The sequence below is a fragment of the Gastrolobium bilobum genome, unplaced genomic scaffold (assembly GCF_033153095.1).
Source record: "Gastrolobium bilobum isolate Gb01-03AN ecotype WA unplaced genomic scaffold, APGP_CSIRO_Gbil_v1 utg6105, whole genome shotgun sequence".
In the NCBI taxonomy this organism is placed as follows: Eukaryota; Viridiplantae; Streptophyta; class Magnoliopsida; order Fabales; family Fabaceae; genus Gastrolobium; species Gastrolobium bilobum.
Window position 1 is genome coordinate 203,921 of NW_026899702.1, and position 18,023 is coordinate 221,943.

The following is an 18,023-nucleotide window of genomic DNA, read 5'->3' on the forward strand; positions in this document are numbered from 1 at the left end:
ATTACGTGATTCAAGCGCTATTCTATTCTATTGAACAAAAAAAAAAGTCCCATTCCTTTTTTGTCTGTCGGTTCATGATTATAAATGAGATATTTCCTTAGGGATTCCCTTAGAAAGAGAAGATTCCTTCTAGGTCGATCACTAATTATTTAATTAGAATAATATATGTAACAAAGTGAGATTCAAGAGTGATTAGACAGCTATAATATTCTTAGCAAAGTGGGTTTGGTCCTGTAAGATTGTAACAGTAGTACAGTACTGTGTACACATAGTCCAAAGAAAGCATCAGTCTTTGTGATTCTATATGTACGGTGCAGCCCTTAAAACAAAAAATTAAATGTTTCACTGTTCTCTGCATCTCGGCTCAAATCGTTGATCCCATTTACGGAGACAAGAAGCTAACCTTTTATTTTGGCAAAAGAAGTCTTTAGCTTTTCTTAATCAGATCCCATTATGGAATAATATTTCTTTATTTCCAATGAACTTAATACCACGTTATTTTAAAATTATAAAATTAAAAAATTATAATAATAAAGACTAATATAATCCTGCAATATATTATAATTACAAAAATATCTAAATTTTCATTCCAAAACATCATCATTTCAGGCTCATCGAAAATAATATATCTTTGTTGACCGAAAAAATCATTTACCTTATATATATATAAAAATAATACTTTTCTTTTGTCATCTTTTTCTTCTGTTGACACATGAATAGATGGGTCCCTAATATTTTTATTGGGCTCCATCTGTCTCATCTATTAGTAAGAGAATAATTTTTTTTCCTGCAACATAAGAATTTCTTTTTATCTATCGGCATCATTTTTTTGGTTTTGCACACAGAAAAACTGGGTACCATTTAAAAAAAAAAAAAAAATCTGCATATGTATCTTGACTTTCTATGCTATAAAAAAAAAATTCAGCAACAATAACAAAAATATAAAAGCCATATATATATATATATATATATATATATATATAGTAAAATCATTTCTACAGCCACTTTACGTACAATAACGACAGGTGTATGGTTATGATTCTTCACATTTAATGCTTTCATCCTTTGTATGGTTATGATTACCCGCATTTAATGCTTTCAAGTATACATATGACAAGTATTTGATTGCTGCACATAAAGCGATCAAATACTTGCCATATGTATACTTGAAAGTATTAAATGCGGGTAATCATAACCATACAAAGGATAAAAGCATTAAATGTGGGGAATTATAACCATACACCTGTCGTTGCTGTACGTAAAGCGGCGAGCAGAAATGATTTTACCATATATATATGGGAAAAATATTTCTCAAGCTGCTTGAGATAAGTTTATCTCTGGCCACCCCAAAACTACGTCGTTTTGTTTATTTATTTCGTTATATTAATTGATTTACCTTTGAATGGTTATGATTCCCTTTTTCTCTCTCTTCCTTTATCACCGTTGATCCATCTTTGTACGGTTATGATTTAGTAGCCGGAGATAACATTATCTCAAGCAGCTTGAGAAACGATAAGCCCTATATGGGGAAAATATTTCTGCAGCCACTTTAGATAAGCTTCTCTACAGCTACCCATTTTTTACTAAGTACGACCGGTCGTACATTAAAATTGCATTTTCGCTCTCCGCCACGTCAGCCAACAATGTCTGAGGAAAGAGAAAAAAAGAACAACTTTATTTTTATCACTAAGTACGACCGGTCGTACTTAGTGAAAAAGGGGTAGCTCGGTAGCTGTAGACAACCTTATTAAAGTGGTTGTAGAAATACTTTTCTCTCTCTCTATATATATATATATATGATTATTTTGTTACTAATATAAGATTATTTTGTTACTAATATAAAGGATTATAATTTATTAAATTCCACGCACACGATAGATATCCAATGGCACAAGTATTGTGGTCTACCACAATTAACATAAAATAATTAATTAAATTACTAATACAGTGATTTTGTGGATATCTTTTAATTAAGTGCATATTTAAATTAAGGGATAAAATATTTTACTTATTTCTTTTTCTGCCTACCAGCTATTGCTTTTCAACATTATTAAACCAGAATCTCAATAGTGGAAAGAAATTATAAAGATAATTGAAAAAATTTAGAATTAAAATGTTTTCCCTAAATTTTCTTTTCCCAAAATTCAAAACTGAAGTAAAACTTGATCAACACGCTAATGGCATGGTCGATTACGTACCACTAATCCTCTTTGATTAAAGTTGGGAATAGAGGTGACAAAGTGGGTTGTCCGTCCCGCCTCGCTTTTGAAATTGGATTGAAAAATTTGGTTCGTTCCGTCCCGTTTGGCGGGTTAGTCCGCCAACCGGAGCCTATTTTATACTGATCCATCTCGGCCCGTCTATACCCTCCATCAACCCGTCAAAAAACGAGTCTGCCCCATCGCACCTCACTTTTGAGATGAATTGAAAAAATTAGCTCGCTCCATCCCATTTAACGGGTGAGACGGATTGACATGCCGAGTCGATTTTATTTTGCCGGCTCTAGTTGCCAAGATCAAAGGATTCTAACAATCTGTGTGCTACTTGTTGGGCTTCCTCCTTCAATGCTAAGCCCAAGCCCATTTGAGGGGTTTCCTAACCCTAACCCTAATTTCCACCTCCTCTATATATACTCATTAGTTGAGGGTGGAGGCTAGGTTAGATTTTGAGAGGTCAGATTTGAGAGAACAAATTTGAGAGAATTATTTGATTGTTTGAGCAAAAGCTTTATGCTTTGCATTTGAGAGATCTCTAGAGAGAGTTTGAGTGAAACATCTCTATGGTAGTTTGATTATCACCATTGTTGGAGAGGTTGAGTTAACCACCACATTGGTGTATTTGATTATTTGTAACCATTATTTTCATAGTGGATTTTTGATCTGGACTAGGTCCCGTGGGTTTTTACTTCTTCATTGGAGAAGGTTTTCCCACGTTAAATCTGGTTGTGTTCTTCTTCTCTCTCTCCTGTTTTCATTTTGATTTTTCCGCTGCGCTGCCTGACCTGGTGAAGTTCAGGTTGAGGTATTGCCGAGATCCGAGATCAGGATCTTGTTGATTGACTTCCACACAAAGGCCCCTGAGCCGAGCTTAAGGGAACCGAGTTTTCCTAACAGTGGTATCAGAGCCCAAGTTCGACGGGTTCTGAGGGAGAAGAGATGGAGACCAGTGGCATAACTCATGATGGAGATATGTTCAAGTTGACCGCAGACAATTTCACATATTGGAGACAGATGATGGAAGATAATCTCTACTGCAAAGATTTGCATGAGCCCATTATCCTTGATGAGAGACCGGCATGTAAAACTGATAAGGAGTGGGAGATCCTGAGTCAGAAGGCGGTAGCCACGATCAGGAAATATATTGATAAAAGCCTCTTTGAGCACGTGTCCGAATTCACAAACGCGTATGAGTTGTGGACGAAATTAGAGTCCATGATTCAGAAGAAGACTCCCAGGAACAAAGCACACCTGGTTCGCCGACTTGTTAAGCTTGAATACAAGGACGACATGAGCATGATTGAACACCTGAACACCTACAAACGTATTGTGAATCAGCTGTCAAAGGCTGATATGAAAATTGATGAAGAATTGCAGGCATTGCTGCTGTTGAGCTCGCTGCCAGAAAGCTGGGATACTCTGGTGGTGACCCTGAATAACTCGACTCCAGATGGAAAATTGAAGATGGATGTCGTGACAGACAGCCTCCTGGGCGAAGAATCCAGGAGAAGAGAACGAGGTACTTCGAGTACGTCTGAGGCCAACGTTGCTGAGAACAAAGGGAAATCCGACTCCCGCGGTAGAAGCAAAAGCCGAGGTAGAGGTCGTGACAGACGAGACAAGTCCAGAGGTCGGTCAAAGCCGAAATATGAGTTAAAATGCTTTTAATGTGGAAAGACAGGCCATAGGAAGCCAGACTGCTGGACCCTACAGAATGATGAGAAGAACGGCTCTGTGAAGCCGGATCAGATTATTCCCAAGAAGAGGGAAGACAAGAGCACCACTGCGGTGGCTGCAAATCCTGATGCTGAGATATTCCTCCTTGGTGAGGATAATTATTTGAATGTTGCTTATGATGACTGCACCTGGATTGTTGACTCCGGTGCCTCCTTCCACGTTACTCCACACAAAGGTTTTTTCTCCTCTTACCGAGGTGGTGACTTTGGAGTCGTGAAGATGGGAAATCAAGTGACCAGCAAGATTGTTGGTGTCGGTGATGTAACTCTGACCACAGATGTCGGATGCCGACTTGTGTTGAAAGATGTGAGGCATGTTCCTGACATGCGTTTGAACCTAATCTCGGTAGGCAAACTTGATGATGCCGTGTTAGTGAACTACTTCGGTAGTGTTAGATGGAAGCTGACCAAGGGAAACTTGGTCGTGGCCCGAGGTAAGAAAGAAGGCTCCTTGTACGTGATGCAAGGAAAGATCAATGGCGGAGAAGCCAATTCTGTTCGAGATGAACCTAGCTTAGAGCTATGGCACAAGCGCCTCGGCCACATGAGCGAGAAAGGGCTACAGATCCTGAACAAGAAAGGATTATTGACCGGGTTGAAAGGCTAAGCGTTGGAGAGTTGCACGCACTGCCTAGCTGGAAAGCAGCACCGGGTTTCTTTTGTGAGACCGGATCAACCTAGACGACGCAGGTATATTCTTGACCTCGTCCATACTAATGTCTGCTCCATGTCGGAAAGATCCCTTGGAGGAGCTCAGTACTTGGTTTCATTTATTGATGACCATTCCCGCAAAGTGTGGGTATATTTGTTGAAGTCTAAAGACCAGGTACTCCAATCCTTTAAAGAATTTCATGCTATGGTTGAAAGGGAGACTGGCAAGAAATTGAAAGTGGTCCGATCTGATAATGGTGGTGAGTATTGCGGCCCATTTGATGCATACTGCAGAGCGGCCGGGATCCGACTTGAGAAGACGCCCCCCAAGACTCCACAGTTGAATGGACTGGCTGAGAGGATGAACCGAACTATTGAAGAGAAGGTCCGAAGCATATTATCCAATGCCGGAATGCCGAAATCATTCTGGGGAGAAGCCGTCAAAACAGCTGTTGACTTGATCAACCTCTCACCATCACGACCACTTGAAGGAGAAATTCCAGAAGAAGTCTGGACACGGAAAGCGGCCTATAATCAACTGAAAGTGTTTGGATGCCGAGCTTTCGTGCATATCCCTAAAGATGAAAGGGCCAAACTTGATGCAAAGACTAAAGAATGCATTTATCTTGGTTCGCCGAGATGTGAGTTCGGGTTCCGACTTTGAGATCCAATCAATAAGAAGATAGTGAGAAGCCGAGATGTGATCTTTCATGAGCATGAGAACATTCATGACATCTCGAAGCCCAAAGTCCGGGTTACTGTCAGACATGAAGAACCCGTCCCTCCTGTCCGAGCTGAAGCAGGGGGAGAAAATCAAGAGAATGAAGAAATTGATGACCAGCAACAAGCTGAAGATGACCAAGACATTGAGGTTCGAGTTGATGATGAGATCCGGGATGAAAATGATGAACCGGGTTCTCAAGCTGAAGAACAGCCGAGATATCCAACTCGAGAAAGAAGACCCTCTACAAGATACCCATCTGATGAATACACCATTGTTGCTGAAGACGGTGAGCCTCAGAGTTATGATGAGGCTGTGATGAGCTCAGAGAAAGAAGAATGAGAAAAGGCAATGCAAGACGAGATGAAGTCTTTGCACGAGAATCAGACTTATGAGCTGACCGAGTTGCCTAAAGGAATACGAGCTTTGAAGAATAAATGGGTCTACAAGATTAAGAATGAAGAGAACGGGCAAAAGCCGATATACAAAGATCGGATTGTAGTGAAAGGCTGCAATCAGAAGAAAGGAGTTGATTTTGAGGAGATTTTTTCTCCTGTGGTGAAAATGACCTCGGTCCGAACCGTGTTAGCCATGGCGGCTTCAATGGACCTCGAGGTAGAACAAATGGACGTGAAGATGGCATTTCTTCACGGTGATTTAGAAGAAGAAATATATATGGAGAAACCAGAAGGGTTCCAAGCTCCAGACCAAGAAGACATGGTATGTCGGTTGAAGAAGAGTCTCTATGGCTTGGAGCAAGCACCTCGACAGTGGTACAAGAAGTTTGAATCATTCATGACTGATCATAAATTTGAGAAGACTGAAGCCAACCACTGCGTATTTGTGAAGAGGTATGAGGCCGGAGATTTTCTGATTTTGTTATTATATGTTGACGACATGCTTATTGTAGGGAAAGATAAATCGAGGATAGCCGCCCTGAAAAAGGCGTTGACTCGTCCTTCGCAATGAAGGACCTCAGCCCTGCAAAGTAGATTCTCGGAATAAAGATTATCCGAGATAGACAGAAGAAGCTACTGTAGCTGAGTCAAGAGAAATATATTGAGAAGATTTTGAAGAGATTCAGCATGGACAAAGCCAAAACAGTGAGCACCCCCCTAGCCGGACACATAAAGCTGAACCAAAAGCAATGTCTGAGATCTGATGAAGACAAAGATGAGATGATGGAGGTCCCTTACCAATCCGCCGTCAGAAGCTTGATGTATGCAATGGTTTGCACTAGACCCGACTTGGCGTATGCCGTAGGAATGGTAAGCCGATATTTGTCAAACCCCGGCAAAGAGCACTGGGAAGCAGTGAAGTGGATCTTCAAGTACCTCCGAGGTACGACCGACTTATGTCTCCGATTTGGAGAAAGCCAAGCCGAGTTGCAAGGCTACTCAGATTCTGATTTAGGGGGAGACGCCGACTCGAGGAAGTCGACTATAGGATATTTGATGAGATTTGCCGGAGGAGCTGTCTCTTGGCAATCAAGACTTCAGAAATGTGTTGCACTATCGACAACTGAGGCTGAGTACATTGCCGTTACTGAGGCAAGCAAAGAGATGTTGTGGATGAAGAAGTTCCTCATGGAACTCGGCCATGATCAAGACAAGTACGAGCTGGGTTGTGACAATCAAAGCGCAATCCATCTTGCGAAGAATTCAACCTATCACTCCCACACTAAGCATATTGATGTGAGGTATCACTGGATCCGGGATGTGGTGGAAGGTGGTGAGCTCGAACTCGTCAAGGTGCACACTGACCAAAATTGGTCCGACATGATGACAAAGCCGGTTCCAGCAAGAAAATTTGAAGACTGCTGTGAAGGAGCCGGGTTGATGCTGAAGCCGACGCATTGAAGTCGTAGGGGGAGATTTGTTGGGCTTCCTCCTTCAATGCTAAGCCCAAGCCCATTTGAGGGGTTTCCTAACCCTAACCCTAATTTCCACCTCCTCTATATATACTCATTAGTTGAGGGTGGAGGTTAGGTTAGATTTTGAGAGGTCAGATTTGAGAGAACAAATTTGAGAGAATTATTTGATTGTTTGAGCAAAAGCTTTATGCTTTGCATTTGAGATATCTCTAGAGAGATTTTGAGTGAAACATCTCTAGGGTAGTTTGATTATCACCATTGTTGGAGAGGTTGAGTTAACCACCACATTGGTGTATTTGATTATTTGTAACCATTATTTTCATAGTGGATTTTTGATCTGGACTAGGTCCTGTGGGTTTTTACTTCTTCATTGGAGAAGGTTTTCCCACGTTAAATCTGGTTGTGTTCTTCTTCTCTCTCTGTTTTCATTTTGATTTTTCCGCTGCGCTGCCTGACCTGGTGAAGTTCAGGTTGAGGTATTGCCGAGATCCGAGATCAGGATCTTGTTGATTGACTTCCGCACAAAGGCCCCTGAGCCGAGCTTAAGGGAACCGAGTTTTCCCAACACTACTCACTCTCTCACTTTCTGTCTCATTCACTAGCGCAAAGACACGCTCAGACCTTTCCTTGGACGGAGAATCTTTAAGCTAATTAGTTACATCATTGATGATACATATCCAAAGCAGCAATAATTGAAATAAAACCTACTATTTGCACTTGAATAAAGATGCAAATCATCACTCATAAGCTTTTATTTTTTAAAACGTTATTTTAACCACATATATATGTATATATATGCCACTTTCTAAAAACCTGGCACTAAGAATATCGTATGATGAAACTTGAATCCCTTGTTTTGGACAAAATCTCGAATACTACTCAAGGAGTTAATTATGTATATATGCTTAAATAAAACAACCACCGCGTACGTCAATTTCAGCTAGCTTACCAACACTACATGACAAACTAGGATAACCACCATCTTTTTCAAAAGGCAAAGCTTTTTTTGCGCGTGGAATTAAAAAGCAGCTTGGTCACTTTATTCTTATTTCCATCAAACACTTACACCGGTTACAACTCCATTCAATAATGACCCATAATTTCACTCTTTCTGCTGGTTTTGCGGCAGATCTTCGTTTGTGAGTGGCTGCCGAAAAGTTTTGAAGACCTATAGAAATATATGAAAAAAATAAAATAAATTTAATGTTATGTAACTTGAAGAGAAAAATTATATATAAGGACTACTAAAAGAGAATACTGAAATCATGACTTAGCATTTACCGTTTTTGCTTAAAGTCATGGCTAGAAGTTTTTACAACCACAATATCATATTATCGTAGTTTCATATATTAATTGTTGGGCTTGTCAATAACCTGATTTCATCAGTTATCGCAGTTTACAAGCATATTTATTGGTTCAATTTTCTTTTATTCTTTCTTTTACAAAATTTTAAGATTTTGAAAGAAGTTAAAATATTAATTTCATTACCAAATACATAAGTCTATGCACTTTAATAAGAAGGACGCTTTTGATTCTTTTGACTCCACGTTAAGAGGCAGAGGCAAACCATAACATTTTTGAGGAAAACAGTTTTTTCGGCTCCCTCCAACTTTTTCTTCAAGCCCATCACTGCATAAACCGTATTTATATATCTTTGACTCTCCTTCGTTAGCTTCAAGTGAATCATTATTGTCCCTTAAATTGCTTCTGAGGATTCAAAACTTAAACCAAACTTTGCAACCGAAGCTCAAATTAATGCCTTGCAACTAGAATTACTAAACACAAGTCTCCGAGGACTATTGGGAATGAAATAATAAACCAGAATATCATGCAACAAGGTTAATAATTTAAGCATTTATGGACAAATATAAACGGTAAAGGACATGTCCTCTCAACATTATTATGAGATCAGATAGGCTGGTGAAGAAAAGAAACTGTCGTTATGTTCTATGATATCCTGCAAGATTATGGTTAAACTAATTCAGCTTAGCAATTGAAGGTATATCATCAGAAACGCGGAAGCGCATCGTACCGATGCGATGAGGAATGAAGAACACCGCTTTGATTACCTGAGATGAAGTAGCGAGCGTGACAATTTCTCACGTTCTGTTCTCCTCCTCAAGCCTCACGATCTGCAGCAACGCACCACGAACGGTCGCAATTCCGCTCTATGGTTGATCTTCCAGGCTATGACTCAAGGGGGATGATCAGGTGGTCGTGTAGGCAACCGTTCAGATGATGAACGTTTGCCTCTTTGTGTTTCTGATGTCTGTAACCTTTTTTTGAGGCACTAGGAGGAAAGAGAGTTTATATACTCTGCCCAATCCAAAACTAACCCTAAGCTTCATGAGTTATAATTGGTCTTTGGGCTCACTCTCACTAAAGCTATTGGGCTTAAGTGAAAAGAGCATACTAAACCCAACAGATCAGACATGGATGTATATTATAGTATTCCAGTAAGATTATGAGAATGCACCCTAAGCAGTTAAAATATTATGGTAATTGAAGATCTATACCATTTCAATTCCAGCATTAATGACAGTGGAGATACAATAACGATAACTGAGCCAAGAGGAAAAGATTGTTCACAAACTCCTGATATTGAATCCTTGGTCAAGTCTTAGGGTGTACTCAAGTACTTAGTCATGTAAATTCTCCTTATTATAGGCTAGACCATAACCAAGTGGGAATAAGGGGTCACAGGAATTTACTCCATCAACTGGTTGATCAAGCTATTCAACTCTACTGAACCAAGTCAATGGTAGTTTACCCTTGAAGTCATGATCCCCAAAGATAACGTCTGTGATTCCCTGTCCTTCAGTACCTGGCAACCAAGCAGCAACAAGAGCCTCTATCTTTTCCAACAGCCATGGCTCTAAGACCAAAGGTCTTCCAGATATCAGAATCACTAGTGTTGGGATCTTATCAGACACTAAGTTTATAATTTCAGCTCCATTAAACGGGATTACAAGCTCTGAATTGTCACCTCCACACTCAGCATAGGGACCTTCACCAACAGCAATAATGGCAAAAGAAACTTCGTTATGTTCTATTATGTCTTTTGATGGATACTTCTCGTAAATAACTTCTGTTTCATCTCCCACAACTTCCTTAACAGCATCCAAAATAGTCGTGCCTGAAATGATAGTCATATAAGCAATCTAGCAACCATGTTTATCAAGCCTAATAACGTGGCAAGAGAAAAAGCAATTGCGTAAAATACAGGAAATATGAAGTAACAGACATATATGGTTAAAACTTTGGACAAGGAAATGAGTGTAGAGAATTTATTTATACTATTCTAGAATAGTAGATAACAGAAACAATGGTTGCCGATAATTTATATTTACTATTCTAGAATATAGGACAATAGAAAGCACATGAACTCCAAAGCAGCATCAAGATTAATGAATGAATGTATAGCATTGGAAATGAAACAAACAATGGCTTACCAATTGTGATCTGGCCACTAGATCCGTTCTTAATACCTGTCCATCCTCCACATTGATACCCGACATCATCAGCATGAGTTCCAGCAACAAGGATTCTCTTAGCATTCCTGTTCAGTGGGAGAAAAGGTTTACTAGGATCCTTTCCATTTTTCAACAGAACCAAGGACTTTCGAACTGCTTCACGTGCCAGATCTCTATGTAGCTGACCAAACAATTTGATGTAAAACAAAATCTATCAATTACTATGCCTGCACATATATAATCAGATGATAAATAAGTATAAAAATGTCAACATTGTAGCAATCATATCATTTTTGTTTTCAGTTCGGAAAGGAGCTATAGTTATCTAAATTATGGTTAATTAGGATATTTTTTTCCTTGTACAACAATCTAAGTTGAGAGAATGGGCTTTGGAGTAGTGGTAAGATTGCTTCTTTTTGACCAAAGATCATGGGTTGAAGTTTAGAAAACAACTTCTTTGCAAAAATATTAAGGTAAAACTACATGTAATCGACCCTCACCCCTACCCTCGCAAAGTCGGGGAGAGCCTTTGTGCACTATAAGGACAGACTTTTAAATATATTAGGATAAAAATTATTTGCAAAGGAAATCAATATTATAAAATCTTAAAAACTAACTTCAGCCACAAGGAACTGGAGAGAGAATCATTTTGGTGAAGTTTGCAACACAGAATAAATCTAACTAAAGGTTCTGTTTGTATTCTTCAAATTATTGTTGACATGGAGATTATGGTTAAACTGATTCAGCTTGATCAAACATGGATGTATATTATAATATTCAAATAAGATTATGAAAATGCAACCGGAGCACTAGAGAAATCCACTATGAGCTGAATTTTGCTTACCTTGCAACCAACTACATCTGGCAAAGATCTGTCAGTCAAAGGAAATTCAAAAAGTTCCGTAGAAAACTTCACTTTCAAAATCCGCTCAACAGCATCATCAATTCTGGCTAATGGTATTTCCCTTGATTGAACTAGAGAGATCAACTCTTCCATAAATATTTCATATCTAAAGGGGACCATCACCTGCATATTTTCTTGAATATATAAATGAATACAAAATGAAATTAAGCAATCTATGTTAAAATCTTATGGTAATTGAAGATCTATACCATGTCAGTTCCAGCATTAATGGCAGAGGAGATGCAATAACGATAGTCTGACCCATAAGGTTGGCATAATTCATCAATTCCCTCCCAGTCAGAAATCACAAATCCCTACAGTGGAGCATTGGTCTAATCAAAATGCTTTATTTGAATTCACAAATCAAAGAAAATTCAAAACAACTTCAATTATGTTACTGTAGCATAGTATTACACAAAAGTGTGTAAATGATTTTAGCATGTACTCTCATAATACAGCAATGATTGATACTATACTGGAAAGCAATAAATGAACAGGGCTTGCAAAGCAATTTGATTATTTTATCCATTGATTAAAAAATACAATTCTCAGAAAAATTCTACCTTGAAGCCTAGTTTTCCTTTCAAAATTTCATTTAGCAGAAAATGATGACCATGGAGTTTGTTTCCATTCCAGCTGGAATATGAGACCATAATGGTTGAAACTCCCTGCGCTATGCAGTCCACATAAGGGGCCATGTGGATCCTCTCCAAGTCTTCATATGATAATATAGTATTCCCCTCATTGACACCTTTCTCTGTGCCCCCATCTCCAACAAAATGCTTGGCACATGCAATAACATTGTTCCTGAAGTACTAATTAGATGTATGAAAATGACTTTGATAAAGATATAGGGGTGCGTAGTATCAACTTTTGGAAATGATGGTTAGCCTTCCCCATGGACAGAATGAAAAATAGGTGAGCATGCAAACTTGGAAAAATTAACAAATTTAATAGTTTGAAATCATCAGTATATCGCATTTTACAGCATAACTGAGGATGCACGGATTGAAGGTAAAATAGAACCTTTCTCAAAAACCTCAGGATGCTCACAAAGGCTTTTCGGCTTTTCATTCTTTATTATTTTCTTTTACAGCGAATTCAGAAACTAGGAAAAATGATCCAGAAAAGCAACAACAAAAAAAAGATAATCAAAGGAAGAAATAAGTGTTGTCCTCCAGCAGTCAATTCTCTAATGAATTGTTATTAAATGGCAGTAGATATTTAACAATTTATATTCAATTTTTCTAAAGATATGTAAATTTTATATGCAATGGAAGTTATATTGATGGCTTCTGTCTACCTCCCAGCCACAAATGGATAGCGCCTTGGATGCCTTTCTGGAGGATTGCCCTGCAAGCCTAAAACAAAAGAAGTCATCTCTCTGACTATTTCAGTGTTTTCACTGTAACTCTCGTAGCATCTTCCCCATCTGGGATCTTTGCAGACCTGTCCATTCACCGATACGAGTGAGTTGCACACTCACGGTTAATCTATGTTAGGAGGCATAAAATAAAGAAAAAAGAGACACAACATAAAATATCTTAATTATCCTAGGAGTTCTTAAGCTCTAAAGTTTAAGTCTGTCTGTATGTTTTTGTAGAAAGAAGGAACATTACAGAGAGAACCCTTTTTCGTGAATATGTAAGTGAGTATCACAATACACCTCTATTTTTATGAGTAAAGAGACTGTGTATTACAATATAGAATAAGAGTACAGCTGTAGTACTAAGTATATTAAATACACAAAATAAACAATTTTAAGGACAAAGGTCCAATAATATTTACAAGTAAGGACCAATTAACCTCAGGTTAAGTAGATCGAAATTTGAATTGAATTACTATGTTGTGAAGGTTTTTGATCCTTACTTGTAGACATGAATATATGTTGGTCATTTATTATAATCTTTCCATTATTAAAGCATTCTATCATTCTCAAGAGTCATGTGGTATTGCCTCTGTCATGCTACCAACACAAGATGAAGTAAAAAATACAAATCCATGTCTAACTAATGTCAACATTATATGAACTGGATGAAATGACTTTTAGCCAAAAAATGAATTTTAATATGTTTTTGTCTAAAATACGTTGATAGTTGTTTAGTCACATTACCTTGCATGCATGAATGACCCTTATAGCAAATCAGCTAGTCAAAACATCAACTGGGTAGTGGAAAAAGTATTTAAACATCTTTTTAATTGACTTTCATTTGATCTGGACCAAAATTCAAATGATTCACTACAAGAAGTACCCAATTCCCCTCCTTTGCACCTTTCTGGTAGGTATTAATATTCCAGATTACACAATAAGACAGACTCCACAGCTTCCATAGTAGCCATCAAATGAGAAATCCACCACAGAAAATTTTGATGTTCTGAGTGTCTGAACTTTCGAAGTTTCTTTATTTCTATAGCAATTAACTTGTATTGTTTCCTTTCAAGCAAGCTTTGACAATTATGCACAATATAATCAGAAATAAGTATTAACAGTAAGGGAAGTGTGATAGGACCCCACTAATGATTTATCATAAGAATTGCCACAGGAAATTATTTAGAAAGGATGACTCAACTCATAAAGGGAATATTCTAGAGGTGAGGTTGTTGGAAAGCTCCAATTCTGTTAGAATGGATGAGGTGGCAAAGAGAGAGGGTGAGGTGGTTAAAAGGCAGCAGGGAAGTGAGGAGAGGTATCTTTTGGGCCATTTGGAACCTTAGGGTGATTTGGGAGAGACTAGGAGCTCTAGAATTCCTCTAGAATTATCCTTTTCTGATTTCTGTACAGTTAGTTAATTTCCATTTCGTTGTATTTTTCTTTCTTCTTGTAATCTGTCTTTGAATTACTGTACCAGTTGTAATTGTCTCTAGAAAAATATATAAAAACCTGATTATTCAGGCCAAGGATCTCTATTACTGTCCTTATTTTAGTAATCTGAGTAGAAGGTCCTTATCAAAGTGCCATTTAGCAGAACCCAGCTACAGCTGTAATTTATCAGGATAACAAATTCAGAACAAATAATGACTGGTTGATTATGATGCCTTACTGCCACACAAGGAGCAAAAGTCCAGTGAATTCCACATGCTCTAAGTTCAAGTGACGTTGCAGCTCCAATTCTTTGAACTAAATTTGCATCTCTGCAAGCACACCATGAATCAAGAATCAAAACTTGTTTAAGATAAAAGCAAAAATTGCTTATCAAGACAAACACAATTTAATTGAGTGGAAGTAGAAATCTCCGGTCAAATCAGGAGGTGAATTCTTGCACTTTACAACCAAGAAGAATAAAAGAACTGGAAATTATTTGGTCTTGAACATATTTTTGCTATGACAAAATTGTCCGGACCTTTATTGATTCTAACAATTGATTACAGAGTGGATCACCATCACTTGCCGACCATCGATGAACTGATCGGATTAACCAACCAGAGTTAGCCTCCTCAGTCATTATATATTGCACAGAAGCAAAAGCCTCGGTAGCTCAGAGGATTAGAGCATACGGTGTCAGGGGTTCGAATCCCTCCTTGCCCACAACCGGCCATAAGGGGAAAGACCCTTCCGTCGGGGGTAGGAAAATCATGATCTGATTTATAGGAAAAAAATGCACATTACCCCTCAACTTCCAATTCTGGCAATTAGCCTTATCAACATTGAAATGTCTCAGCTCTCAAAAATTCGTGTGGAATGACTAATCTTGAAAATTACCGTTCCAAGGAAGAATTTTGCTAAAGTAAACTCCTAAATTTGGTCCTCTAATGATTAACATGTCACCGCATTAGTTTTTCAAAGATTTTTCAAACTAAATTAGTCTTTGAAATATCTAAAAAATCGCCACATACATTCTCCTATGGAAGGAAGACTGAAATAATAACACAGAAGGATGACTTTAATAATTATCGGACTAATTTGATGAAAAATATCTTTAAATATAACTAATTAGTAATACGCTAAACTTTGGAAGATTAATTAAGGGTTTACTCTCTTTTCTACTAATAAACCAAACATTGGATAGTCAATTGGAAAATTCAGGGTGAGGTCAATAGGTCAAATTTAAAAGATACAAGTTGTGATTTGACCTTTAATCTTTTAAAATTGACCTATTAATATTGTATCCATAATTTTTGTATGTCTACACAACCTACTTATCAACAATATCATTAAATCAAAATCTCAACTTCGTCATTTCTCTATTTTCTAAAGATTCTGACACGACGGTGTTGAAAAAAATAGGTAAATTAGCTATGGTAAAAGGTAAGGGAAATATAACTGTAATGTTATTGGAAGAGAAACAGTGTTTCCTGCACTAACATCACTAACCTCGATTGTCGTGCATAACTCTTTTTTTTTTTCTTTAAATTCATGGTCCCACCTAAAACTGTGTCAGCAGGAATTTGATCCTACTTCCTGTAACATGATATTCGCAATCCCCAAAAGTTAAACATAATATCCTATCCATGTATATATAAAACAAAATGAACACTAACCTGGTAGCTCCGAGGCCAATATTGTGAGGAAATATAGTAGAACCATAGACACTGTTATTACCATTTATGGCATCAATCCCATAAATAATAGGTATGCCTAAACGTGATTCAAGTGCCAACTTCTGAAGCCCATCCACCATATCAGCCCAATCCGATGACAGTGCCTTCTCAAAAGGTCCATTGTTCGGAGCACTGAATATACTCCCTTGGTAGATACACAAAAAGAAAGAAAGAAAGAAACAACTCAGTTACCAAGGAAAAAAAGTAACAAGTTGTTATCAAAAAAAAAAAGAAAAAAAGTAACAAGCACATGCTTACCAAAAAATGCTTCAACAGAAAACACACTCTCTCTTTCACTTCAAATTTGAAAGTCAAAGCTGAGCAACATTCCAGGTTCCAAAAAGTTCAAAACTTTGATTAAGTATAGATATGGGGTTGTAGATACCAATGGAGAAGTCTTTAATGGCGGAGGGGGTAGCAACTGAACGTTCAATTTGGGTCATATGACCAACCTTCTCCTTCAAAGTCATACGAGAAAGAAGGTGCTTGACACGAACTTCAATGGCTTCATTGGGATTCATGTACACGCAATCCATGTAGATGTAGTACTTCTCTCCACTGTGAATCTGTGATGCTGAGTTGAAGCTAAAATGGAACAACTGATGAACCAAAGTCCAAAGACACGCACTTTAAAACCGTGAATGAATGACTTTGTTTGCAGGAAATTTTATAGAAAAATGTTTTAGACATATGTAAGAGGAAAAAATGTTTATGATTTTGGTGCAAAATATTTGTCATAATTATATAAAAATGAGTGATCTCATTAGTATTTTTTTATAATAAAATTTATTTACTTTTATATGAATATAATAAAAAAATTCTTTCGGCCATAAAAGCAGAAACATTAAAATAGTTCTTTTTTTTAATCAACAATTGCCACTCATTTTTTTATTTGTTAATACAACGGTGAAAATTAAATAGATTATCTAATATAAATTATGAGAATTAATTTTTTGAAAAAAAAATTCATGCTACACTCACAATATATGAGAGAAGTCTACAAAAAAGTGAAAAGACAAAAAAATCAAGATGTGACTCACTTATGTATTGTGAATTTATGAGTGTAGCATGAAAAAATTTTATCATCTAAATTGATAAAATTATTTCCCGTAAATTATCTAAATCCCTATTCCCTAGCCAACTTACTTTCTCTTTTTTAAGAGCTCGTTGGATTCTGCGCCAGCAAATATAATTATTAATTATCTATCATTCATAATAAAAAGCAAGGGGAATAGTGTTTTTATTATAAGATAAGATTATTTATCTCCTAACTTTCTTAATCAACAATTACCCCTAACTATGTCTTTTTTAAGGGTTGTTGGATTATGCGCTGGCAAATACAATTTAGAAGCCCACTTTTATCCTTTTTCCATCCTCTCCCGAACATATTTTTGGTACAAGGGGAGTAAGTACTTCCATTTAAAAAAAAAAAAAAAAGGAAGAAATGTTTGAGATCGAAGGCTGCTGCGATAACCAAATATGTGGTCTTATGTGGTATTGGCATAAGGTAAAAAAGAAAAAATAAAAATAAAACTTCAATCATTCACATCAAAAAAGGAAAAAAAAATTCAGTATATGCTTCAACGAGTATATAACATATAAAACAATCCGACAGGAAGATTTTTGAAGGATTTATCAACTATGGTAAAAGGGATAGGATATTGTTACAACCAAATAATGTTATTATCAATGTTACTACTACATCTTAACCGTTGATTGGCGGAAATCAACGGTTATCATTTATTGCGAATTAATAATTAATTAATGAGTTTAATTTGAAAAATGATAACCGTTATTGATTGGCGGAAATCTGTTGGAAATCGACAATCACACAGAATCGAGAAAACAGAAAAAGAGATAAGAGTAGAGAGATTGACACGATGATTTACCCTGGTTCACCCAATATAGGC

The 18,023-nt window shown here is 37.3% G+C and overlaps 1 protein-coding gene across 1 annotated transcript; it reads right to left on the reverse strand.

Annotated features, from left to right (window-relative positions):
- Nucleotides 1–9,746: 9,746 nt before the first annotated feature.
- LOC133292755 (uncharacterized) lies at nucleotides 9,747–16,649 on the reverse strand. Its single transcript, XM_061491208.1, has 9 exons — nucleotides 16,499–16,649; nucleotides 16,054–16,258; nucleotides 14,616–14,706; nucleotides 12,878–13,023; nucleotides 12,138–12,381; nucleotides 11,784–11,888; nucleotides 11,515–11,697; nucleotides 10,650–10,851; nucleotides 9,747–10,333 (listed from the first exon to the last, which is right to left on the reverse strand). The coding sequence occupies exons 1-9, from the start codon at nucleotides 16,647–16,649 to the stop codon at nucleotides 9,930–9,932; spliced, it is 1,731 nt and encodes a 576-aa protein (XP_061347192.1). The 3' UTR covers nucleotides 9,747–9,929.
- Nucleotides 16,650–18,023: the final 1,374 nt, after the last annotated feature.